Below are 26241 nucleotides of genomic sequence, written 5' to 3' on the forward strand. Positions count from 1 at the left end.
TTAACTGCCCTATGCCTCATCGTCCTCCTCTGTAAAACACGGAAATAATAGAGCCTGCCCAAGAAGTTTATTTTGAGGTTAGATATCTCTGAAGTGCTTAGTAAGCAGCACACAGGAATCTCTCAATAAATATTAACTCCTGTTTTTATGCTTTTGTTCTCTTCCTGTCCTCAGGCTCAGCAAGGTTAAGTAATTTACCCATAGTTCTAAGGCAAGTCAGTAGGAGAAAGAGGAATTTGACTCCCACTTCTGCCACCTCTTAGTCTTGAGACCCTGAGCAAGTTATGGTGCCTCACTGAACCTCAGTTTCCCACAGGGCTTCAAACCGGATTGTTCTGGTTCAAACCCCTGCTGAGAATTTGTATTTCTAACAAGTTCCAGGCAATACTAATGCTGCTGGTTAGGGACCAATTCTGAGTATCAGTAGTAGAGCAGTGGTTCTCAAAATTTATTATATGTAAGAATCACCTGAGGATGCTATTAGAATGTAGATTCTGATTCAGTATATCTAGGATGGAAACGCAAATTCTCAGCAGGGGTTTGAACTGGAAAGAACCAGTTCGAAGCCCTGGTCTCCCCATAGAGTTGCTGTGAGGTTCTGATGAGATTAGGCTCTGCAAGCATTTTATAAACTGTCAACTGCTAAATGGTTGCACTTATTGTCAATTATCATGACAACAAACCTAGAGAGACCCTGGGTTTCAAGGCTGCAACTCAAGGCTGAGGTGCTCAGGGGAGGGGAGTGGGCAGATTTAGGTATCAGAACAGCTTCCTGGAGGTGGTGGCCCTGCCCTAGGGTCTCAAGAGAGTGGAGCCTAGGCCTGGTTCAGTTTGACCTTCAGTCAGTCTTTTTGCCCACCATGTACACAACACATACACACACACACCACACATACCACATACACACACACACACACACACACACACAGGTGGCTGAGGCTGTCTAAGCAACAGGGCTGGTCACCAGTAGCTGCAACAGTGCAGTAATGCCTAGAGGCCAAGGTTGCAGCATGGCCCAGGCCAGCCTCCTGGAGGCTAGGGTCGGGGAGGGGGGTGGTCTTTGAGCGGGGCATGGAGACTACCTTAGTTCTGCCCAGCCTAAAGGAGGGTCTTCCTTGGGCTCTGGGAGGGGAGCTGACTGGGTTGGGCCAGAGTCACTACTTGCTCCCTCCTGGGATTGTCCTCTGGGTCTTGGAATGGGGTGGGGGCAGAGGAGATGGGGATCACAGTACCTACCAGGTGGTTGGTCAAAATATAGTGGAAACACTCCAAGAGCCTATTTCTAGCCTCAGCTGACTGCCTGCTGCCCTGGGGGTCATGAGGTGCTCTCCTCTCTGCCCCTTAGTGCCCCCCATATGTAAAGTGGGAAGGAATGGTCCCTTCTCTGCCTCTCCTTCAAGGGAGGATTGAACGTGGACATTTTAAACTTGTCATACACATTCGTTACGCTGATACTTGCTTTCATCCATCCACTAATTCATAAATCTGTAGTGAGCACCTATGGACCAGGCTCTGTTATAGGCACAGGGTACTACTGGAACAAGGCAGAGGTACCCCTTACCTTTTGGAGCTCACAGACTTCATTATGTATCCTCTAGTACCTTGGGCAACCTGCCCGAGGGCAAGAGTAGCTTGTGTTGTTAGGTGCCATCAAGTCAGTTTCAACTCATAGTGACCCTACATACAAGAGAACGAAACACTGCCTGATCCTGCGCCATCCTCACAGCTGTTGCTGTGCTTGAGCCCATCGTTGCAGCCACTGTGTCAGTCCATCTCATTGAGGGTCTTCCCCTCTTTCACTGACCCTCTACCAAGCATGATGTCCTTCTCCAGGTACTGGTCCCTCCTGATAGCATGTCCAGAGTATGTGAGATGAAGTCTTACCGTCCTTGTTTCTAAGGAGCATTCTGGCTGTACTTCTTCCCAGACAGACCTGTTTGCTCTTCTGGCAGTCCTGTGTTGAAAAGAGGAATGAATTGATTGGGGAGTTGTCACAGAGCAGTTTTCTCAGTGCTGGAGCTGTAGTGAGGACAGTTATTGAGGAAGAATAGGTCAGGGAGGGCTGAGGATTTACAGGCGGCTTCCTGGAGGTGGCAGAGCTTAAAAATTAGGTGGCATTTGAACAGCCAAGAGCAGGGAGGGCAGTCCAGGTAGGGGAAAAAGCTTGAACAAAGGTGTAGAACTGGAAACAAGCCTGCTGTTGAGCAGGCAACAATGAGGAGAACTGCCTGGCTGATGTAGAAACTGGCAGTCAGATTAGTAGGCTAAGGGGGAGCTGATAACACCTCAAGCTTCCCCAGGACCTTGATGGCCTTCTGAGATCAATTTCTGGCACTGCAATAACTGAGGAAGGTTATTGGTACCATCCCCAGCATTGTATCTATAGCTCAGGCAGGCCCTACTCCCTCCTCCCTGCCTCTCAGCTCCCTGGGGCTCTGGCCTGAGGCTGGCCTGGCCTTTCCCAGGGTGCCTAGTTCACAGTCCAGTGAGTCATCTTCCGCCTCAAAGGCAGAACACCCCAACCACACACAAACAGAGTTGCCCTCCCTTATGCATGGATAGAAGGAGGGAGGGAACCGGAGGGGCTGGAAACAGACCCTGGATAACTTCCGTTCCCACGATCCCTCACCCCGGCATCAGTGCACATTGAAGAAGTGAGTGAAGGCAGGGAAGGGAGGCTTCTATTCCGGAGCACCTACTGTGCAGTAGTGTTCACTTTCACTTTTCAGGTGACAAAACCAAGGCTAAAGGGAAGGGATGGTCACAGCCAGAAGGTGCCAGGCACTGGGCCCAGGGACCATACGGGCCCAATTCCCTCTGCAGTGTTCTCTCTATTGCTGAGCAAGCTTTAAACATTTTTAATGAAATAATTTTTAGAGCTGGGAGGGGAAGGCCCTGGGAAAGTCACCTCATCTACAGGTTCTGAGCCAGGGCTGGGACTGCAGGGCCATACCAGTACCGTGGGCAGAACCGTGTGTGTAGGAGTTCGATTAGTAAGTAGCTGGTGAGTGTGTGTGGATGGGTGCATTTCCTGGGAGCCCCTAAAGTGGAGATGCTACTAGCTTTAGCAAATCCTACTCGAAGGCATCGTTAGATTCCCAGTGGTAACCCTGATGCCTCCCCTCCACACCCAAAGGTGGGGCATCAGGTCCCCTCAGACTCAGATGTGGGACCCAGAAGATCTGAGTTTCGGTTCCTCTGCCTTAAAGTGGGGTGACAGTCCCAGTTTCCTGGTCAAGGCAGAGACTGAATCCAGAACTCACTGGTTCCTCAGATGTTTTTCACATCTGCTGGGGTTTGTCTATCCACCTATCCCCCGCCTACCTCCTGCTTCCGGCCGTTATCCATGATAAGAAAATTTTCCTTCCCAGACTGGAAGGTCCAGCTGTATCTTCTTGAAATTAAGGAGGGAGGAGGTGGGGAGAAGAAGGAAAAAAAAAAAAAAAAAAAAACACTGGCGTTAAATTCAAACCACATGCACCACAGCCCCTGCCATGCGGCCCTCTGCTGCCGCCTGTGGGCGTCTGGAAGGAGTGCAGCTCCGGGAGCCTCAACTTCCTGACTGAATCCAGAAGGCTTGATTCTGACACCGGAAATGAGGAAGGTTAAGCTGTCCGTCCCGGTCTCTGAGCGTGATTTCACTCCTACCACCTCCCTCAGGGATCCTGGTGGGAAGTTTAGAGTCCAGCTGCACTCTTCCTCCTTTCCCATTTATTTACAGAGGAGGGAACTGAGTCCCAGAGTGAGAAGAAACTTGGCTAAAGTCACAGAGCAAGGCAGTCAGTCAATAGGTATGTATTGTGCACCTACTGTATGCCAGGGACAGAGCTGTGAACAAGAGATTTCTGGCATCGGTCTTTATGGACCTTGCAGGCTGCGGGGTAGAGACAGCCAGTGAGACATTCTCATTTTCACCTGTCTCCCAGTTCTCCAGGGAAGAGAACACAGCCCCGCCTCCTAATTCAGGGTGCTCCAGGCTTGGCTTGACTCCTCATTTATGTGCTCTGTGACCCTAATGAAGTCACTCAACCTGTCTGATATGCCAGTTGCTTGGGTTCAAATCCCAGCTTTGCCATATTCCGGTTTTGCCACATCCTGACTTCATAAACCTCTGACAAGTTGTTTTACTTCTCAGAGACTTTGTTTTCTCATCTGTAAAATGGTGATAATAGTAATACATAACTCAGAGGATTCATGTGAGGATTAATAGCGATACTACATGAACAGCACCTCGTTAAATGTTAGTTCATCGTTGAAGCAAGTCCCCACCAAGGATATGGGGATGCACATCATTCCTGGAGGCCCAGGAGGGGGTCAGGAGTATGCTGAGTGGCAGTGTTTCTTCTGGGCCTGAGCCCCAGCATAGGGAGTGAGCTGCCACCTCCATCTTTCCTTCATTGATCAGGAATGGCTCTGGGAAGGGACAGTGAGATTTTCCAGGGCTGCTCAGGATGTGGTCCCAGCTGGACCTCTCTGGGCCAATAGATGAGGTCTGAATCTGCAGAAGTCATCCCCTTGCCTTGTTTCTCACATGAGGACATTAAGGACTCTGGGTTCATAACCCAGGTCTGCCACTTACTGGCTACATAACCATGGCTCCTTAACCTCTCAGAGCCTCAGTTTCTTCACCTAAGTAGTTCTCACTCAGAGTTTTTCATACAATTGGAGTCAGATAGTGTCTGGGCTGGAATCACCTTAAAGGCTTCCTCACTCACAAATCCGGCAGTTAATGCTGGCAGTTGACTGGGGCCTCATCTGGGCTGTCAGCTGGAATATCTACACCTGGCCTCTGTATGTGGCCTGGACTTCCTCATGACATGATGGCTGGGTTTCAAGAATGAATGACCTGAAGAGAACAAGGTGGAAGTACATGGCATTTTTATGGCCTCGCCTTGAAGTCACATCATACCACTTCTGTTGTACCTTATGGTCAAGACAGTCACAAAGATCCACTCAGTTTCAAGGGGAGGGAACTTAGACCTCATCATGGGAAGACTGTCAATAAGAAGAGCTTGTGGGATAGAAAATATTGTGGTAGCCATCTTTGAAAAATACAGTCTGCCATACCTCCCTCAGGTGATTATGAGGATAAAATGAGATAAAACGTGAAGTCCTTAGCCCATGCCTAACCTCAATAAACATCTATAGCTATTTTTTTTATTATTATTATTCTTGAAGTTGTCCCTTCACTTTCCACCTCTTCCATAGAACCACATGGACCACTGCCCATAGACTGGCTATGCAGTCACGTGTCTGCAGAAGACCACTGACAGAAGGGCATACAGAGACACAAAGATGAGTCCCCACAGATGGGATCCACGCTGTGTCGCTCATACTGTAGTCCCACCTCCAGTGCACACACAGTCAGGTACACAGACCCACCCAAACAGGGCAGTGTCACTGTGGCAGGAAGGTCCTGAGGCTCCGTAAGCCCTTACTCTCTCCTTCCCATTCCCAAAGCACGTTCCCCAGAATTACAGGCCCACTCAGAGCAGCCAGTCCTGGGGGAGCCTTTGTGGCATAGACGCTTTGCTTCCAGCTGTCTATGGAGCCTGGGAATGCTATGGCATCTTGAGGGGCTCCCCTTCCAGAAGAGAGGGTATATAGGAAGCAAGACGTGGCTTTGGCAGGCGAGGAGAAAGGACAGATGATGGGAAGGAACTCAGACAGGAACAAATGGAAAGACTGAGGCCCCAAGAGGTAAGGTGGCTTGCCCAAGGTCTTACCACCAGTAAGTAGCTGAGCCCAGATTTGAGCCCAAGCTGTCTGGCTCCAGTCTGTCCTCTTAGTCTCTACACCAAAAGCCCATCTTTTGGAACTTTCATCTCATTGATGGACCCGAGGACGGTAGAACCCCTTAGGTTGGAATATCCAGTACTAACTGCATGCTCGTGAACACCAGTGAGGTCAGGAGCATCAGACAGTCCATCTGGGCCATTAGCCAGGGTTTGTTTGGTTCCCAGGGAAGAAGATCCCCCTTGATCCCAGCTTTGCCTGCGGATGGCATTTTGTTTTCCATCAAAAACTTCCTGGGTCAGGGGAACTTGGTCATGTCACTATCTCAGTAAAAGTGAAGCTGGAGAAAAGCAACTCAGGCAACCAGTACACCAGGGAGGCAAGGGAAAACTGAGCTGAGGGCACAAGGCCAAGGGAGGTGGGATCTCCCCCCACCACAAGGGGAGATGAAGACATGGGCTCTGGAGACAGCCAGCTGGGCTCTACTACTAGAAGCTAGGTAACATCTGTGAGCCTCAGTTTCCTTGTTTGTAAAATAAGGGAGTAACAATACTCAAGCATTTGGTATAGGGCTCTTGGGGGATTAAAGTAGCCAGGGCTTGCAAAGCATTTTGTAGGGTGCCTGGCACATGAAAAGTACTCAAAAAGCATTAGTGAGAATGGGGAGTCTAAGATTATGGCATTCCCAGTGTTCCAGTTTGGGAGTTCTGAGGCCCAGACATCTCTTGGCAAATATTTATATGGAGCTGTACAAATGTAAAAGGCTGAATACCCCCACCCCACCCCACAGGCGTCTGATGAGACCAGCTGCCCCAGAACCTACATTTCTTCATGACCTACGTTACACTTGTCCTTTGTTCTTCAGTTTCTTCATGGAAGGAAGCTTACATAGACTGAGGTGCCCAGGCGGGCAGGAACCTCTTTTCTTCCCTGTAAACCCCCAGCACAGTGTTTGGCATCTAGTAGGGGCTCCAGAAATATTTGTTGAACTAATCAACAAACAAATAAAATATCCAATTCGCTACTTATCTATCACATCATATGTCTGTGGATCCATTATGTATTCATCTGTCATTCTTTCATCTCTCTTCATTTACTTAGCCATTACTCATCATCCACCCACTTGTCCATCCATATGTCCAGCTCTTCTCATCACTGATCCCCCTGCTGGTCCAGCACCAACTGCAGGACCAAGTAGCCCCCAAATAGTGTCCAGATGCAGGTGGTCTTGGTGGGGCACATAGTAGGCAGTGTGTCCAGAGGCAAGCAAGTAGGGCATTGTGCTTTCCTCAGAGATGAGGCAGTTGTCAGCAGACTGGGCGTAGGTAGGTGTTCCCCAAGACTGGCAGAAGGGTGGTCCCACAAAGCTGGGAGTGTCCAGCCTTTCTTTCCTAGAGCAGGGTGGTGGCCTTCTAGGGCAGAGCTCCTTTTCCCCTTCCCCTCTCCACTGGGCCAGGGGGAGGGGGAGGGGGTAGAGAGGGGTGTATGTGTTATGGTGGGGTAGAGGGTATGGAGAGAAGAGTTGGGCAGGACTTTACTAACCACCCTGTACATATCCAACAACTCTTCTGAGCCAAACCAACTCCAAACAACTGCAGATACCCAAAAGGAAAAAATAAATCAATGTCCGCGGTGGGAGCCCAGAGGAACAAATAGAACCAGATCTGCACAGGGGTGCCCTGGCATACATGGTGCCCCCAGCACACCACCCCCCCCCCCCACAGCTCCCCTTGCCCTGAGGGGCTCTGATGCCTGTGTGCTGTTGTAGGGACAATCCCTGAAGACCCTGATTCAGCAGCTGTATACTCCTGTTCCTTTTCTCAGCTTCCTTTCATTTCCCTGCCCCCACCAGCCCCCAAATGACAGAGGCTGCCCCCCTTGTTGCCATAGCAACAGGCTCAGATCTAATTAGCCATCCTTAATGAAGCAGCAGCAGCAGCAGCGCCTTTGGCTCTAAGCCCCACCCCTTTCCCTGGCAGGGCCCTCAGGTGAACTCTGCTTTCCAGGCACCCACGTGCCTCAGGATCTCTTGACCTCAGGACCATGTTCAAGCCTGTCTCCTCCAAGAAGCCCTCCCTAACTGCCCCTCTGCCCAGGCAGAGATGACTCCCTTCATTGAGCCCCATGAGACGAACCCCATGCATTGTCTGGGAGCTCCTGGAGGCCAGCCAGGGTAGATGGGTTTCTGTAGGGCCTGATCCCACTGAGGTGATGAGGGAGTGGATGCACCTCACTATTTAGCCTGAGCTATGTACCACCTCCCCACCACTCAGAGGAAATGAAGGCCCAAGATCACGTAGCACGAGACAGAGTCAGATGGGGAAAGAGGTATTCCACGTGAATCAAGCAGTGGGCCAGGTGCTAGCATGGGCTTTTCTGTGGGACTGGCTATCTGGACTGGACCACGGTGCGTGCCCATCCTCCCTGCTCAAACCATGGCTCAGTCAGCTGGTCTGGCTGTTCCAAACTCTGCTGCCACATGCCCAGCCCCGAGAAGAGGAAGAGGAGGAGCAGGCCATGCCCCCAGGAAAGCCCACAATCCTGGTTGGGAGGTTAAGAGGCAGGTGAATTTCTTGGTCCAAACTGGGGACAGAAGGGGAAAGGCCTTGAGGCTGTCCTGGAGGACCTTGGCTTCTGCCTCCCAGGGTCAGAAGGGGCTTGACAAGGACCCGCTGCCCCAGAACGGGACGAGGTAGCCATGCAGGCTCTAGGCCTCAAAGGCTCTGTGCTGCCAGTGCTTCAGAATCACCTGGAAGGTTTGTTAAAGCACAGGCTGCTGGGTCCCACCCCCAAGTTTCCTACTGAGCATGGGATGGTGAGGCTGAGAATGTGCATTTCTGACACACTCCAGGAGATGCTGAAGCACCCAGGGACCGCATTTTGAGAGCCACTGCTGTAAGGGGACCAGAAGAGGGGTTCGTGCAGAGCACACGCTCATGCCTTCAAACTGACTGAGCCTTTCCTCTGGGCCAGGCCTCTCGTGGGGCCCAGGGGAAACAGATGGGTTAATTGATGGTTCATTCGTTTATGCAACACAAACTTAGGCACCTGTCATGTACTGGGCTCTGACTCCCCAGTGCAGCCCCTGGGAGCGGCCCCACCTCCTGTCTGTGTTGCAGTCACTGCTCTGGGATTGGCTGCCATGTGGGATCCCACTGGTTTTCATCTTGCTGCTCTCTCGGAGTTCTCAGTGCCTGTTTATCGTTGGCTGTTTGGGCCTGTCTGCCGGGGAGTTAAAATTTTCACGTTGGGGCTTTTGGTCTCTGAGGAGGCCAGTGCTGCCAGGGCCCATGGCTTGCCCTCTCAGGAGTTATAGGGAATCACATGCCGTTGGCCAGGTGGGGGGTGTGGACCCAGCTGCTTGAGGGCTGGGATGGGGGGTGGGGGGAGTGGGGCAGAGCAGGACAGGGGATGGGGAACAGGGCCACAGGGATGTCTGGGAAGCCATGCAGGAAACTGCATGAGCTGGTTTGCCTCTACTGGGTGACTGCTGAGCATGTGGGATGAAAGAAGGGAGGAGGAGGAGTTATTTGGAACCTGTTTATTAGCTAGCTCCTACTGTGTGCAGAGTGCTGTGGCTTACAAAAGGGACATGGACCCTGCCCTACAGTCTCCTAGGAGGAGATGGGCATCGACCTAGTCATTGCCCAAATGTATAATTACAAACTGTTAAGGACAACTGAGAATCTTTGGAAGCACAGAGCAGGTGCACCTGACTTAATCTGGGGATCAGGAGGGCTCCCTGGAGGAGGTGACATTTGAGTTGAGACTGGTCTAATAGGAAGGGAAAAGGCAATCCTAGGAAAGGGAAAAGCATGGGCCAAGGCCCTGAGGCAGGAGAGAGCACGGTCTGTTTCTGGAAGTGAAGGCAGATGTGGCTGGAGCATACTGTGTGAAAGGGAGTGAGAGGTGGACTGATGGGACTGGGCTGCGCAATGGGGTCGGGATGTCTCCACGGTGAAGTCCCCTGGGAGTGCCGGTTTGGAGAGGGGATCATTTGGAGGCATGATGATGAAGTCAGCCAGGGCTGAGGCAGAGCAGCGGGCCCCCCAGTCGGCTGCAGGGTGCATCAGACAGCCCAGGTGAAGGTGGGAGCTGGTGCAAAATGAAGATTACCCTCCACCCCAGTCCTAATGAAGTAGGTATGGGCTAGGTTCTGGTGTCACTGGGATTTGGGGAAGCAGGCCCTGAGGATCCTGCTTAGAGACATCCTAGACCAACAGTCTGGTGGGGGGAGGGCAGCATAAGTGCCTCAGCCCTCCCCAGCCCCTGCCAGGAACCCTCTGGGACTATTTCAGATAGAAGACATAAGCCAGGCCGGGTAGGGTGGGGGTAGAGATGACTCAGGGTGGCCCTTTTCATGCCCTACCCAAGTGTCCCTCTAGAGCCTCCGGAGATGTATGTTGTTGGGTGCCTTCAGGGCCATTCCCATTCATACTGACCGCATGTGACAGAGTAAAACTGCCTTATAGGGTTTTCTTGGCTGTAATCTCCAGGTCTTTCTGGGTGGGTTCAAACTGCCAACCTTTCTGATAGCTGAGTGCCCGCCAACCTCTCAGCTACTGTGTGCCACCCAGGCTCTTTCCAGAGATGCGTATGTGTGCCTGGACATGTGTTTTGGTCTCTGTCAGTGTGGTAGTAGTGTGTTGAACACAGCAGTGCTCCGGAGTGCACAAGAACATGTCACTGTGTGCGGTACTGGTGGGCCCATGTGTGTCCGGTTTCGGGTGTGTATGGGACTATGTTGGTATGTGTGCACTTGGGTCTGAGTCACGTGTGTATATGGATCAAGGTCTGAGAGCAGGTTGCCACGTACATGTGTATGTATGTGCGTACCCCGTGTGCGCCTGTCTCCTCAGTGGGGACCTGGGTTTTGTGTGTGCCTGTGCTGGGTACAGGTGTGTACAGAAACTACGTGTGGCAGCATGTACTCGCCTTTGTCCACGGGTATGCGCCAACTTGTGTCCTGGGGGTAGGGGGGTAAGTCCTCGACTGGATGCCGTTGTATGGGGAAAAGGTGGTTGCCAAGTTGGGTCGCTCTGGGCGCGTTGGGAGAGATGGGGCCGCGCGGGGTGCCGGGGCCGAGGGCGCTCCCCCGTCCCCCCCCTCCCGCAGCGGCGCCGCGCGCGCCAGGCTCGCCGGGTGCACTAGCTGCGCGGAGGAGGCTACAGCGTCGCCGCCAGTCCGCCGAGGCGCTTCGGTCGACGCTGGGACCGTTACCGCGACCGCCGCCGCCGCTGGCGCGCCGAGCCGCCGGAAGGGAGCGAGGGTGGGAGGGGGCCCGCGGACCCCGCGCTGACCCGCATCCCGCTGCCGTCCCGGCGCCCCCGCCCCCAGCGGCGGGCCGGCCGCATGCTGCAGATGGTGAAGACCCTGGCCCAGTTTACCATCGCGCTGGAGGAAATGCGCGATTTGGGCCCGGCCGCTGCCTCCGGGGAGCCCGCCCGGAGCAGCGGCGCTGACGCGGAGGAGCCTGTGGAGGCCCAGGTACAGAGGCGGAGGGGCAGCCAGGTCAAGGCCTAGAACTCAGCCCACCCCGGATTGGAGGAGGCATGGGGAGATGCTGGGGCCCTGGGCCTGGAACTCAGATCAGGCACTCCAGCCTGCTGACCACGGGGCTGGGAGCACTGTGACCCATGATGGGGGAAGGGAGACTGAGGGAGTTGTGAGGAGCCCCGGGCAGGGGGTGGTGCGGCTGGCAGGGCGGCTGGTAAAGTGCTGAGGTTTGGCGCCACCAGGATGCAAGCTCGGGATGGCATAAGGGCTGGCAAACCCAGCTAGGGTAGGGGGCTTATTCCCTGAGACCCAGCCTTGCAAGGTCTAGGGGAACTCAGCTGATCATATGGGGCAGGGTGGGAGAGAGACTGCCCCCAGGGAGATCCTGGATCCACAGGCTGGGGAAGGGGAGCTTTTCCCAAGTCTCTAGAGGCAGCCCTCAGGTGTATCTATGTACTGGGGGTATCCGATTTTGCTCCCCCCTCCTTGCCATCCTCTCCCTGCTGCCAGACCTGCCGGGCCATGGAGGTGTGCTGCCATCGGAATGGTGGTGTCCCCATTCCTGGCTCAGTGTGTGTGCCCCTGTGGGGGAAGGGGAACCTTCCAGGGGCTGTTTCCCTGCCTTTGTGTGTCTCTCTGGGCCTAGACTCTTGTTTGCTCAGCTCTCCCGGGCTCCAGTGGGGGCTGTGGTTCTGTGTTCCTGCCTGCGCTATGGTGTGTCTCTCCTTCCACTGCCTCAAGCCTCTGGGCTCAAGGGCCTGGCTCTCAGCTGGATGTCTCAGCTGCATTTTTTGTTTCTTTGTAGGGTATCGCGGCCTATACAGCTCAAGTCTGTGTACGTGTGTTTCTCTTCATGCTGTGTATCTCTCATGGCCTCAGTCTCTGGGCCATGATGCCCCCATCAGACTGGGGCTCTGTCTCCCTGCTATACCCCTCTCTCCCCATACCTCAGCACTCTGTGTATTGAGGATCTGGAATGGAGTTGTTGAGGGATGAGGGGCTCAAGGAGGCAGACCTGGGTACAGCTGGGCCTACAGGGCTATCCCATCTGGAGCAGGTGGGCCTGCTGACCTAGTGGACAGCTGTGTTGCCTGTCTCCTGCTTCCAGGGCCCTGTCCCCCCTACCCCTGCATACACTCACACCCATGTCTGGGCACGTGCAGGAGAGTGTTCAATGCAGTGACAGGGAGCTGGCCTTGTTTTCCGTGCCTTCACCTGACAGCTGAGTGACAGCCCACTGTGCTTTTAAGCAGGGGAGGAGTTCGGGAAAGGCAAGCATTGCAGCGTCAGCCTCCCCGAGTTACCCTGGCCCCCCTGGGCACCAGGCCCAGTGCCAGCCCTCCCTCCCTCAGGAAGCCTCCCTGATGATGACCCTCAATGTGCCCAGCTGGGCCTGGCAAGGGTGGGGATTATGGGTGGAGGAGGGTGGCTGTGCAGCCGAGGGCTGAGCCTGGCCTGGTCTTACTCTCAAGGACTGATGCAGACAAATAGCTTTGCTGACATAGAATAAGAATGGGCACTGAGGACCCACCGTGTGTGGAGAGAGCTGCTCCACCCCCCATCTGCCTGCTTTCACAGTGCTGGGAGGGAGGTATTAGTTCCATTTTCCAGAGGAGGATGTGGGAACCTAGGGTGGTTAGGTGACAACCCCAGGTCACACAAGCATTAAGAGCAGAGCCAAGGACCCGGTGGCCCGAAGCTACCCTGTCATGCTGGGCAAGAACTCTGGGTGCTGGGGCCCCAAGACACAGCATGAGTGGTTGAAGGCACTCTGGTCCCAGCTCTGCAGGTCACTGGCTGTGTGACTTTGATCAAGGTGTGTCTCCTTTCTGACTCTTGATTTCCTGATCTTTCAAGAGGAGACGATGACATCTGTATTGCAGAGCTATGAATGTTTAGCTGAAATGAGGCCATGTCTGTGAAGTGCTGCAGTGTCTCCTGGAGACGGGATGGTGGGGAGACTGGGAGGCTGGGCCTTTTCTTGGGAGGCCCTTCTGGTCCTTGTTGCTCTTCTAAGCTCTCCATCCTAGGGTGGGTCCAGCTCATGCTACCTCCTACTGGAAGCTGCCCTGATTTTTAAAGGCCCCAGAACCACTGAAGAGAGATAGTCTGGTTTAGCTGAGGGCTCTGAGGTAGAGCCTGGTGCCTTCTCACCCCACCAGAACAGCACAGGGTGGGGCAAACCAGCCTCCTCTCCTCCCCCAAGGGGGAGTCATTCACACGCACACCCCTGAGTTCCTAGAATAGGAACCCACTTTTCTGAGTGTGCCTCATTGTAGGACAGGTTTGAGGGACAGGCCTGACCTCCAAGTCCCCAGGTCAGAGGGAGGGGGACCTCGAGGTAGGCAAAGCACAAACAGAGCGGTAAGCAGTGGCTGGGTCAGGCAGGCACTGACCCGGGGCATAGCAGTGACCAGGACAGCCCCACTAGTTGAGTCTCTACCCTGAGGGTCACCCAGGGTAGAGATCAGAGGGATGGCATGGACGTGGATGCCCACCTTGGCACTGGCATGTACAAGGAGGTCTGCTCAGATCTGCGGGTCTTGATGACTGGAGCTCGAAGCAGGGCCAAGTCCAGAGATGCCTGGGCCAGGTTGAGGCCTGGGATGAGGGTGGAGAGGAGAGAGTAAGCCTCAGAGATCTGGGGCTCAGAGGGCTTAGTGGCTTTGTCCAGGGTCACTCCAGAGTCTTCAGGAGGACAGGGAGGAGACCTGGGAGTAGAACCCCTGCCAAGAAAGAAAGGCTGTTGGGGCTGTTGCCATCTGGGAAGGCTTCCTGAAAGAGCAGTGGGCCTGAGCCAGTGGGGCTGGTGAGAGAAGGGCAGTAGTTAAGCTCAGTTCCAAGGGATTGAACACAGAGGGGGTATCCCTAGGCTGGCTTCCAGCAAAGCTTTCCCAAAGGGCAGGGGTCTTCCTGACAAGGATGAGCCTCCTATCCCCAAGGGTGTGGGGACAGAGGCTGGACAACCCCTTGGGGGCTCTGTAATTCAGATCATCAGACCCAGCCACCTGCCACACGGTACACACCACGTACACACCAGGCTCTGCCTTAGTGGCCCAGCCCTCATCAAGGTTCCTCCAAGTGCCCTCATGGGCCTCTACTCTTGGGCTCTGCCTCCTCTTGGGACTCGAGATGTCTGTGCACAGACCGCTGTGTCCCCACCCTTCCGTGGATATGCCTCCCCTCTGACTGTTCCTGTGGTGACCGGGCTCTTGTTTCTCAGGATGAAGGCAGCAGTGCATGGATCTCTGCCCTGGCGCTGGTGACTTGGATTAAGTTACTTTGCTTTTCCATGCTTCCTTTTCCGCATCCATATAATGGGAAAAATAATAACACCTACCCCACGGGGCAGTTGGGAGGATTAAATAGTGTGCGTACAATGCTTAGAACAGAACCTGGCACATAATAGGGTTCAGTTAACCTTTTTAAAGAAATAATTGGGATGCAGCCTTGTCTGAGGGTGGCTGGGCCCTGACACAGTCTGACTGTGTGACCTTCAGCACCGACTTCACCCTTCTGGGCCACAGTGTCTTCATCTGTAAAGAGAGCAACAGTTTCTATTCCCAGGAATGGTGTGGAGCCCAATCAGGTGGGGCATGTCCCCAAAACACCAAGCCTGAAGGTGGGGGCTCCAGGGCTGGCAGCTGGAGTTGGGCGTAGCCTGGAGACATTCTCGTTTGCAAATGTAAAAGATTATTTGTTTTTGCTCTCTAAGAAACCTTTTCCAGAGCCCAACAAGGAGGTAAAGAAGTAAACAGAGATTTACAGATCTGCCAACAGCCATGGTGACGGAAGTGGGGTGGGAGGGTGAAGGGCAAACTCTGTGGGGGTGGTGGGGGGGTGTTTGAGATGCAAGGGGAGGGCATTGCCAGCAGGGGGACCACTTGAGCCAAGGACTGGCACAGTGGAGGTCCACCATGCATTGGGGAACAGCCAGGAGCCCTGGGTGGCAGGAAGGCATGACTTGAAGGCCAGGGAGGGGGTGTGCACGGCCCCTCTGGGCCCCAAGTGGCTTCAGGTAGCATGGGCACGGGAGTGAGGCACTGCTCACCCTCTGCCCCCTGTCTCCTCAGGACATGAGGAAGCACGTGACCATGACCCTGTTGGACACCGAGCAGTCGTATGTGGAGTCACTGCGCACCCTGATGCAGGTGAGGCTCGTGGCCAGTCCATGTCTCGGACACCTTCAGAAGAGCGGGAACAAACCCGTTTCATGGACAGGGGGCCTGTGCTAGAGAGGAAAGGGGAATGACCAGGGCACACCATTCCACCATGGAGAAGACCCGCATGCCTGCCCCAGGGGAGGAGGAAGCCCTCTCCAGGGCAGAAGACAGGAGCCTCAACAGGCCAGGCCAGGCCTCCCCGAGGGCTCCCTATTCCCACAGCCCCTCCACCTCCACCTGATAGCCCTGAGCCTCAGCTCTGTGGACCCCTCTGGTGTGCCTCCCCCACACCATTTCATTCATTCATTGGGGAAACGTTTTTTCAATGGAATTAAATGTTGAGCACCTACTGTGTTCCAGCCCGTGTTCTGTTCTAGATGCAGGAAGCTCACAGTCCTGCTGGGGACACAGTTGAGTATACGGGGCTCTCTAGAACCACCTAGATGTAGAGTCAGGGAAGATTCCCTGGAGGAGGTGCCGAGACCCAAGTTCTCAGCAACAGGAACAGCATGTGCAATGTTGAGTAAGAAAGGGCCTGGCATGTTCAGAGGTCCGTATGGCAGCACAGAGCACGAGGGGTTGGTCTCACAGTGAAGCTGGGGTAGCCAGCAGGGACCACATGGTGGCACCTTGAATGCCAGGAGAAGGGTTTAGACCCTACCAAGGGCACTGGAGAACCAGGAAAAGGCTCTGAACAGGGGACATGTGTAACCTGATTCATGTTTTACCAAGTGTGATTACTGGGAGGGTGGGTGTCACAGAGAGAGGCTGAGGCAGGTAGAGGCCACCACTGAGGTCAGGCGAGGGAGGAGAGGCCAGGAGCAGGGTGGAGGCTCCAGAGAGGGAGAGCTGCGGACAGATATTAAGGAGGTGGACTGGTCAGCCAGGCATGGTAACTGGCCCAGTGTGGGGGATGAAGTGAGGAAGCCCAGAATGATGCCTGGTCTCTGGGCCTAAGAACCTGGGCACTGGAGGATCCCTACCTGGGAAAGGTGGGACACAGCAAGGAGCAGTTCTGGGGCAAGCTGGTGAGTTCAGGCTCAGATGTGTGGGGCCTGGGGAGGCCCAGGAGCCTGGATGCACATGTAGGCCTGGAGCCCAGGATGGAGGGTGTGGGTCTGGGCTGAAGTGAGACCTGGGGGCCCCCTGGTTGAAGATGAGCTTGCTCAGGCCTCCTGGGCAGAGTCAGGCGAAGGGCAAAGGCTAGAGCTCTGGGAAACATGGTTCAGGAACAGACAGAGGACTCATTCATTCCTTCATTCACTCATTTGCTCCACCAGTCCACACTGAGCACCTTTGCATGGCGGGCAGTGTGCTCTGCACGGGAGGTACAGCAGTGGGCATGAGTGACAAGGTCTTGCCTCCTGAAGCTCCCAGTTTATGTCTGAGACCAACAGTAACCAGGCAGCAGATCATGAATGATAATATAAATAGCGATGCCAAACTACACGAAGATGAGAACGCAGGATGGGGGTCTCCCCAGGTGTGGGGTCAGGAAAGGCTTCTCTGCTGTTGGGGGAGGTTTAGCAGAGACCTGAACGGCTGGTAGGAGTTAAGGAGAGCCCAGAGGGAATCATTCCAGACTAGGAGTCTGGAGGGGGCCTGGAGCAGTCAGGATACGGAGAGGGGGCCAATATGGCTGCTGGAAGGGAGGAGGGCTGAGCGAGGCCGGAGCCAGGCAGGACCGGAAGCAGCACCAGGCTGTGCAGGGCCCCAGGGCTGCTAGGCAAGGAGCCAGGCTTTGCTGTAAGCACAACCGGAAGTCATAGGAGCGACACAGCCAGAGTTCCATCTTTAAGGAACCCCTCCACCCTGGCCACCAGGCAAGAGTAGACATGCAGGAGTCTGAGAGGAGTCCTATGCCATCTCCTAGGTGAGAGATGAAGGCATTGGGATCAGACAGCCCAGGTTGAGTCGCTTGCCTGCTTGCTGGGTAATACTAGCCTAAATCACCTTGCTTCTGTGAGCCTCGGTGTTTTCGTCTGCAAAATGTCGCTAATAACATCCATCTTTCAGGGAGAGGATTAAAAGGTGATGATTCGGTTCGTGCCTCATTCAGACAGGAGGCAGGAGCATGGGGGCAGGCCAGGCCTGGGCGTGTCTTTTCCCCTGGAATCTCCCGGGCCTACCCAGGGTTGCAGACATGGAAGACGCAGAGCACCTGTGGGCCGAAGAGCAGAGGCAGGATTGTGCTGAGGAAACCAAGGACTGAGAGTGCCGTTGGGGGAGGTGGAGGTGTGCAGGAGGGTGTCAGCTGAATCCCAGGACTGTCGTTCCAGGCAGCCCTGGAATGCTGTAAGAAGAACTGAGGTTAAGCCAGGGGTCAGGAGCACAGCTCTGGAGCCAGACTGCCAGTGTTCAAACTTAGCTCCATCTGCTGACCAGCTATGTGTGACCTGGAGCAAGTTACATAACCAATCTGTGCCTCAGTTTCCTCATCTGTAGAGTGGGGATAATAATGGTACCTGCCTCACGGTGGGGACCATGGTCTTAGGGAACATAGAGCTCAATTGGCATAACATAGATTATAAAGAAAATGTTCTGCATTCTACTTGGGTGAGTAGCTTCTGGGGTCTTAAAAGCTTGTAGGCAGCCATCTAAGATACTCCACTGGTCTCACCTTGTTGGAAGCAAGAGAGAATGAAGAAAACTAAAGACAGAAGGGAAAGATTAGTCCGAGGAATTAATGGACCACAGCCTCTACCAGACTCAGTCCAGTACAACTTGATGGTGCCTGGCTACCACCACTGACTGCTGTGACAGGGATCACAGTAGAGGAACCTGGACAGAGCTGGAGAAAAATGTAGACAAAACTCTAACTCACAAAAAAAGACCAGACTTACTGGCCAGACAGACTATGGCTCCCAGACATCCTTTTAACTCACTAATGAAGTCACTCCTGAGGTTCGCCCTTCAGCCAAAAATTAGACAGGCCCATAAAACAGAACGAGACTAAAGTGGCACACCAGCCCTGGGACAAGAACTAGAAGGCAGGAGGGGACAGAAAAGCTGGTAATAGGGAACTCAGTGTGAGAAGGGAGAGTGTTGACATGTCGTGGGGTTGGTAACCAATGTCATAAAACAATACGTGTACTAATAGTTTAGTGAGAAGCTAGCTTGTTCTGTAAACCTTCATCTAAAGTACAATAATGGTAATAATGATACCACCTGCCTCAGTGTGCAATACCCCTGGTCTTTTCAGAACCCCACCATCAGGTGAGAGGATTCTGCTGAGCTTTACTTTCTCAAGTTTGTTTTGTAAAATAATCCAGACTTATACAAAAAATTAATATAAATTTTACTGCACCATTGTATATACCTGTGAGTTGGAATCAACTCCAAGGCAATGGTTTTTGTTTTTTGTTTTGTTTTTGCTTTTTTGAAAGCCTCTCTGTCACCTGTAGTTACAGTTCAGACCAGTAGAGGGCGACCTCTCATAAAGTGTATCAGGTGCGAAGCATGGCTGCTTTTGTTCAGGGAACAACACCGGATACAGATTTGAGGTGAAAAATAGGAATTTTAGTCACAGAGTAACCAGCAGATCCACAGCTATTAAAATGACATTCAGATAATGTCACTAAAATTATCCAATGACCTCCTTTATGGCTTCCCGTACCTATATATCCTTTTAACTTACTATATCATCGCCACGTGTAATCTATTCTAAGACACATGTTCTTCACGTTTTAAACATCTTCGAGATCGGAGTTCGTTATAATTGACGCCATATGATCATTTAATTGGCAGCACCTTTTTTTCCTAAAAGATAAATAAAAGTAATGATACATCTTCAACTTAATGAAATGTGTTTTATTTTCTACGCCTTTGTTCTGTTTGATCTGCTTCATTCGACTAGGTTGTAATCTCTATCAGGGTAGGGATGTTTGTCTTTCTTGTTTACTACCGTCTCCCAGTTCCTTGAACTGTGCCTGGCACATATTAAATGCTAAGTAAATATTTACTGAATGCATTAGTGAGTGTGGGTCTCCCACGGGGCCCTGTCTTCTAGCTTTCCGCACGGCAGACTCTGTTTGTTCATTCATCCAACTTCCCTGAGCCCCCACCCTGTCTTGTGCCAGGCCCTGGGGTGAGCAGTGTGGGCCGTGGGGATAGGTCTTCCCATTACCCTCCTGGAGTGCCTCGTCTAATGAGGGAGATCCAGGAGGCAGGGCACTGAGCCCTGCAGGCCAGGTGATTTTGTGTGCACTCACACAGCTACCTGCAGGCAGAGATGTCTGATCACCCCTCTGCAGGTGGGGTGGGGGTGCCATCTCTCTGAGGGGACCTGAACTGACCCCATGGGCCCCACAGGGCTACATGCAGCCACTGAAGCAGCCGGAGAACTTGCTGTGTGACCCGTCACTGGTGGACGAGATCTTCAACCAGATCCCCGAGCTCCTGGAGCATCACGAGCAGTTCCTGGAGCAGGTGCGGCACTGCGTGCAGACCTGGCATGCCCAGCAGAAGGTGGGAGACCTGCTCGTCCAGTCGGTGAGTGGCCCTGCCGCCCACTGCTGCTAGCCCCCACAAGCTCTGGCCCCTCCTGGAAGGGGCTGGATGCTGCCATGGACCTCATAACTGGGCACTGACCCTGATCCCAGATCCCACCCTAAAACTTGACCAGACATTGGCACTGAACCCCAGCCCCTGGGTTGACCTGTATGTGGACACTGCCCAGCCCCAGACCTTGGCTGGACTCTGGCATGGACCCCAACAAGACACTGATCCTGACTGCAGACCAGCCCATTTCTGGCAGTGACCTGACTCCTGGCACTAACACTGACCTAGATCTCTGTTGGATGATGCTGTTGGCCCCAGCCCCTCTCTTGACCTGAACAAATCATTTCAAAAGCAAAATTACAAAAATCTAAAAATTTTACTGGAAAGGAATAGCTATTTTGTGGGATGTAGGTGTCTTTTTATGTATCTGTTACGATATGGAGTAGGGCCTTGAACCTAAGAAAGTTTTAGAATGTCCCTACCGACCTGGAAATTGATGTGACCAGAACCTTGGCCCCGGGGGTGATGGTACCCCAGCTTGGACTGAGTGCTGACATCTCCAGCCCGTCACCACCCTTGGTGTCCCTAGGCCCAGCCACCTGCCAGGACCTTGATGCTAACCATGGACTGAGGTGGAAGCCCTGGGCCCCCAGGAGGGGTCACCATAAGCTACCCTATCCCAGGATCAGGGTGGTTGGTGGGATCTGTCTTCCCTCCTGAGCTGCTTCAGCCTCTGTTCTGCCCCTGTCTCTGTCCAGAGGTGGGGAGGACAGGGACAGTTGGCACCTTAGAGAGACAGGGACACTGAGGCCTGGAAGAGGTCAGAATCACCACCATAGGTCACCTAGCCCATCCATGGTACAGCTGAGACAGGAACCCAGGTGTCCTGACTGCAGCTAGGGCTTCTGAACGAGTACTTGGTTGTCAGTCGGCCAACGGGTGCTAGGCACTAGCTTTGTGCCCTGCCCTGAACAGGGCTTTCCTGTGGGCAGATGGGAGCATCTGCCTAAGAGAGGGAAGATTTGCACTGGTGGACCAGGGGAGACTGGAGGCCAGCTGTGGCACCAGGCAGAGTCCTCATCAGGGCAGGGAGTGCTTCCTGGAGGAGGTGGAACTGATTGGAGCTCAGCCCTGAGGGCTGGGTGAGATTGGATGGTAGAATGGCATTCCTGCTGGAGGGAATTATATGAGCAAGGGTCCAGTGGCTGGAAGGAGCCTGTATCTCTCAGAAGACAGTAAGCAGGGAGACCTGCCTGACTGGACTTGGTGAGGTTGGAGACCAAGAGATAGAAATGCCCATTTGGAAGTGAGAGAACCAGGTCTGAGCGCACAGGACATGTCTAGGCACATATAACATATGTGCACGCAGACACATACACAGGTAAGATGTATATATGTACCATATACACACGCACACATGCCTAGTCATAGTCACACACATAACACGTACACACTTAGAGACAGCCAGGACAGGGTGAAGTGGGTGAAGGGCCCCAACCTGCCTCCGCCCCCACAGTTCTCCAAGGATGTCCTGGTAAACATTTACTCCGCCTATATCGATAACTTCCTCAACGCAAAGGATGCAGTCCGTGTGGCGAAGGAGTCGAGGCCTGCCTTTCTCAAGTTTCTGGAGGTACCGTGGAGTAGGGCAGGGAGATGGGGCCACCCTCACCCACGGGCCAGCTTTGGGGGCCCCAGGAACTCCCGGCCTGGGCACCATAGCTCTTGCTAGTGGGCCAGCCTTTGCCCTATGGCTGAGCTGGAGGGGCCCCCCCAGGCCTGTCCTTGAACGTACCCTTGCATGTCGTCCCTCACACGGGTGCATATCCACCCTGCTTTGGGTTTCAGCAAAACATGCGGGAGAACAAGGAGAAGCAGGCACTGTCTGACCTCATGATCAAACCTGTGCAGCGGATCCCACGCTATGAGCTTCTGGTGAAGGTGGGTGTAGGGCTGGGTGGGTGGGCAAGGCCTGGAGGCATGGGGGGGATACAGGAGGCCATGAAGCCCTGCTTGGTTGAGCCTGGTACCAGAGACCCCAGGGGTCAGGTAGGAAAGGAAGTCCTCTCTGGTGTCTGCCCACGGTCCCTCCTGCTGCAGCAGTCAGTCTAGGGCCCCATTGCTGGTCAGGGGCCACTCAGCAGGCAGGTCTGGTCCCCATTCCCACCCAGGACCTCCTGAAGCACACACCTAAGGACCACCCAGACTACCCACTCCTGCTGGACGCCCAGCGGAACATCAAGCAGGTGGCTGAACGCATCAACAAGGGCGTGCGGAGCGCCGAGGAGGCAGAGCGGCATGCCCGCGTGCTACAGGAGATCGAGGCTCACATCGAGGGCATGGAGGATGTGCGTGCCACCTCTCCCTGCCCCCTCTGTCCTCTTGTCTTCGGGGTCCTCATCTCTGGGCACCTTCAGTCATGGCTGTGTCCGCGTCCACGTCTGTTGTCACCTGCGATCATGGCCACGTCATGTCCGTATCTGTGGTCACCTGTGATCTGCTTGTGTCCACATCCGCATCTGTGGTCACCTACAATTGTGGCCATGTCCGCATCCGCATCTGTGGTCACCTGTGATCGCGGCCATGTTCACGTCCACATCAGCGTCTGCAGTGTGTTTGTACCCATGTCTGTGTCTCCACCATCACACATCTCCTCCATCTGTGTCCACATGTCTGTCCGCATTCATGTCTCTTCCATGTTTGTCTCTGACCATGTGTTCCACAGCCTGACAGCACAGTATTCTGAGAGTGGACAGGATGCTGCTTCCACTGACCTGGGCCCATGGGGTGAGGCTGAGGGCTCACTGGGGTCTGTGGAGGGGATTGATGACTAGCCTCCAAGACACCTTGTCCTTCCTGCCCCGCAGCTCCAGGCCCCTCTGCGGCGGTTCCTGAGGCAGGAGATGGTCATTGAAGTGGTAAGAACTGTCCCATTGTCTGCCCATCTGTCCTTACCTGCCTACTTTGTTCACACTTCTGCTCATACCTGCTTTCCACGGGTCCCCCTGCCTCTTCCATCCCAACAGCAGACTCAGGTTGAGTCCCAACTCTGCCTCTGACTCTGGGCAGCTGGTAGGGGGAGCCTTCACCTCTCCCTGGGCCTCACTGTCCCTTGGGCACTGTGGGCAGGTGGGTGGGCCTCTGGGCTGTGTCCATCCAGCCTGAATCCTGCCCTTGGCCCCACAGAAGGCGGTCGGTGGCAAGAAGGACCGGTCCCTCTTCCTGTTCACGGACCTCATCGTCTGCACCACCCTGAAGCGGAAGTCGGGCTCTTTGCGGCGCAGCTCCATGAGCCTGTGAGTGGCTGGGCCAGGGCCAGGGTGACTTGGGCAGTGGGGAGCAGATTCTTTCCCTGGACCCTACTCTCCCACCCCGGTCAGAGCTCCCAGTGGCTCCCCACAGGTACACGGCAGCCAGCGTCATCGACACGGCCAGCAAGTACAAGCTGCTGTGGAAGCTGCCCTTGGAAGATGCAGACATCATCAAAGGTGGGGTTGGCTCGGGCCTGCTGGGGTATCTGGGTGTCAGAGTCTTCCTCTGAGAAGCCCCCCTGGAGAGTTTGAGCTTTGGTCAAGCCAGCTGCTTGTCTCTGCTTCTTTGCATTGGTGCCTCACTTTCTCATCCAGTACAAGGGAGTTAGCTGGTGTGCAGGACCTGCTTGGTATCTGAGGAGCTAGACCAGGCCCTGCCCGTGTAGACCACCTGCTGACCGCCAGGGGATGAGGCTGGCAGGTTGGGGGCGGGGTGCAGGGAGAGCAGACACGGTCGTCATTAGCCATTGGTTCATCTGCGCAAACTTGGATAAGCACCTAATAGTAGGTAGTTTTACACTGTTCTGGTTCAGCAGTTTTGTACACAGGAAGAGAGACCTACTCAAGTTAGTACAGGAAAAAAGGTCGACTGGAAAGATCCACATTGTTTCGGGGAGACTGTCAGGAGCTGAGGCAGCTTCAAGGAGCCTGTCCTCCTGCCATACCATCTCTCTCTCCCCGTCTCGTTGCATCTGCCCCGTTCTCCTCTCTGCTCTCAGCTTTCTCAGCTTCCCGTTATAACTCCAGCCCTTCATGCCCCACAGGGTCATCTCCAGTGCCAGTGTCCCTGGTCACAGGGCCATTTCCAAAATTGTCAGTTTTAGGATCCATTTCTCCTCTAGTGCTGTCATGATGTCACCCAGGTCTTTCTTACCATTCTGCAACCTGTGGCCTAAATGGTAAATTTGTATCTACCAACAACACACTCTATAAACAAGGTTGGAGGAAAACAGAAAAAGAAATGTCATTTAGGAAAAAGCAAAAAGAAAGAAGCCTCTTGCCCCTTGATGTTAAGACTTGTGTGTTCTGACCCAGGAGGGTAGGGGAAGGTCACAGCCCCATCGTGGGCCACTGGTCCAGAGTGTACACCCCCAGCCAGGCAGGGAGGGGTGCCAGGCTGGCCTATAGGACCTGCTACTTGGAACCGTCAGGTGTGGGATAAAACAGGGAAATCCAGGGCAGTAGCTCCTTGCTCCCTCCCTGGTGGGGAAGTGAGTCCCGTGGTCAGCATATTTGACTGCCTGAGGCTCTGTTTGCTCCCCTGACACCCCCACAGGAGGCTGCACCACTGCAGACACCCCCGTGGGAGGCTGCACCACCACAGAAGTTCGGCATCAGCTAGAGCCGCATAACCTGCCGAGCCATCTGCCTTTTTATTCTTTGCCTGGGCCTGGCACCCTATGCCATGTAGCTCTGAATCAGGCACAGTCCCCTGCCCCCAGACCTGGGTTTCCCTGGGAGCTGCCTGTTAGCTTGGGGTTTATAAGATCTCAGTTTGTCAGGCCACTCCCTACACCCAGCTGCAAGTTATGCAGTGAAGTGAAGCATGCCTGTCCAAGCCTGCTGTTCTTAACCTCATGCAGATTGTTTTAAGGCAACCCCTGCCACAACTCCAAGGCCTTGCCCACACTGAGCATGTGGTTGGTCTTGAAGAATCACAGGCTTTATGAATGGTTTAGCCTCTGTGTGCTCTGAGCTCCTCGGCTGGCACGCAGCAAGCCCCGCATCCCCTCTGAGCATCTTTTACTTGCAGCTCCACTCCAGGTCTTGCGCTTGTTAGGCTCCTTCGGTTGTAAGGGACAGAGATTCACTCAAGTTGCCTCAAGAAAAGGGGAGTTTATTCTAAGAATACATGAACTGGAACTGGAAAAGTACCAGAAACTGAAGGATCTCTTTGGGCCAAATAGCCCCATGTTTTCCTCATTCTTTTCTAGAATACCTGCTGCGTTTTCCGCTGTATTCCAGTTGCTATCTCTAATCATCTGTGGTTTCTATTCCTCCATATTCTGGCTTCTCCGGCGCTCCTTCTACATCACACCTTTTAGCTTCAGCTTCTTCTGCAGACCAGCCTGATTCAAATTTATGAGACATTCTAATTGGCCTAGCCTGTCTCTTTAGGCTATTCTATTGATTATAGACCTCAGCCAAGCCTCCTAATCTGCTGCGCTTGAGCCAGGGGCTACCCTGGGACAGTCCATTTGGGAGGGTGTCACATGAGAGCAAACATGACTACCCCATTGGGAGGGCAGTTGCCCATAGCAAGGGTGGAGGTGTGGCAAACACTGTCAGGTTTGTCCTCTCCAGTACCACTCACTGCCCCCTTTAGTCCTTATAACCACCCTGGGAGGTAGGAGGTGTTTTTACCCAGGTTACAGTTGAGGAAACTGAGGCTGAGATATGAAGTGGCTTGCGTACATTTGCATGTAGTAAGGGGCAGCGCCTGGCTCTGAGCCCAGCTCAGTCCAGCTCTGAAGCCAGGAGTCTTCCTACAGATCCTGCTGCTGTAGTAGCATTTCCGCCTGGGAACAGAGTGTGTTTGGGTGTGGGTCAGCAGAAGGGAGGGGGACTAGGCTGCAGCCAGGTTAGAGAGAAAGGCTTCCAGGGCGGTGGAGGTCTTGGGCTCCACATCGTGTGCCCCAGCCTCTCTCACTGACCCTATCTCTCTGTCTGTCCGTGGCCTTCCTCTACCCCGACCAGGGGCTTCCCAAGCTACTAATCGAGAAAACATCCAGAAGGCCATCAGCCGCCTGGATGAGGACCTGACCACCCTGGGCCAAATGAGCAAGCTCTCCGAGAACATCGGTTTCCCCCACCAGGTCTGTGCCCCCTGTTTCCCCCACCAGGTCTGTGCCCCCTGCCTGAGGCTGCGAGTAGTTCCCTGACCCTGTGTGAGGGGGAGATACAGCCTGCCGCCTGCCTGAGGGAGGAGACATCCCTCCGCTTAAACTGAGGGAAGTGATGGGCTTCGCGTCTGAGAGTGGAGAAGTGGCTCCTTTCCCATTTAAAGGAAGAGAGCGGGCCGGGCCCACCCTGTC

The 26241-nt window shown here is 54.0% G+C and overlaps 1 protein-coding gene across 1 annotated transcript in view; it reads left to right on the forward strand.

The window, feature by feature from the left end:
• The window catches only part of ARHGEF17 (Rho guanine nucleotide exchange factor 17), a 59534-nt gene that overhangs the window by 24973 nt on the left and 8320 nt on the right, over positions 1-26241 (forward strand). Inside the window, exons 2-10 of the mRNA XM_064288667.1 lie at positions 15306-15383; positions 19707-19886; positions 21412-21528; positions 21744-21836; positions 22067-22243; positions 22763-22813; positions 23082-23191; positions 23298-23383; positions 25904-26022. Of these exons, the coding sequence (XP_064144737.1) occupies positions 15306-15383; positions 19707-19886; positions 21412-21528; positions 21744-21836; positions 22067-22243; positions 22763-22813; positions 23082-23191; positions 23298-23383; positions 25904-26022 (1011 nt within the window). The remainder of the gene's footprint in view (positions 1-15305; positions 15384-19706; positions 19887-21411; positions 21529-21743; positions 21837-22066; positions 22244-22762; positions 22814-23081; positions 23192-23297; positions 23384-25903; positions 26023-26241) is intronic.

The sequence above is a fragment of the Loxodonta africana genome, chromosome 7 (assembly GCF_030014295.1).
Source record: "Loxodonta africana isolate mLoxAfr1 chromosome 7, mLoxAfr1.hap2, whole genome shotgun sequence".
NCBI lineage: Eukaryota > Metazoa > Chordata > Mammalia > Proboscidea > Elephantidae > Loxodonta > Loxodonta africana.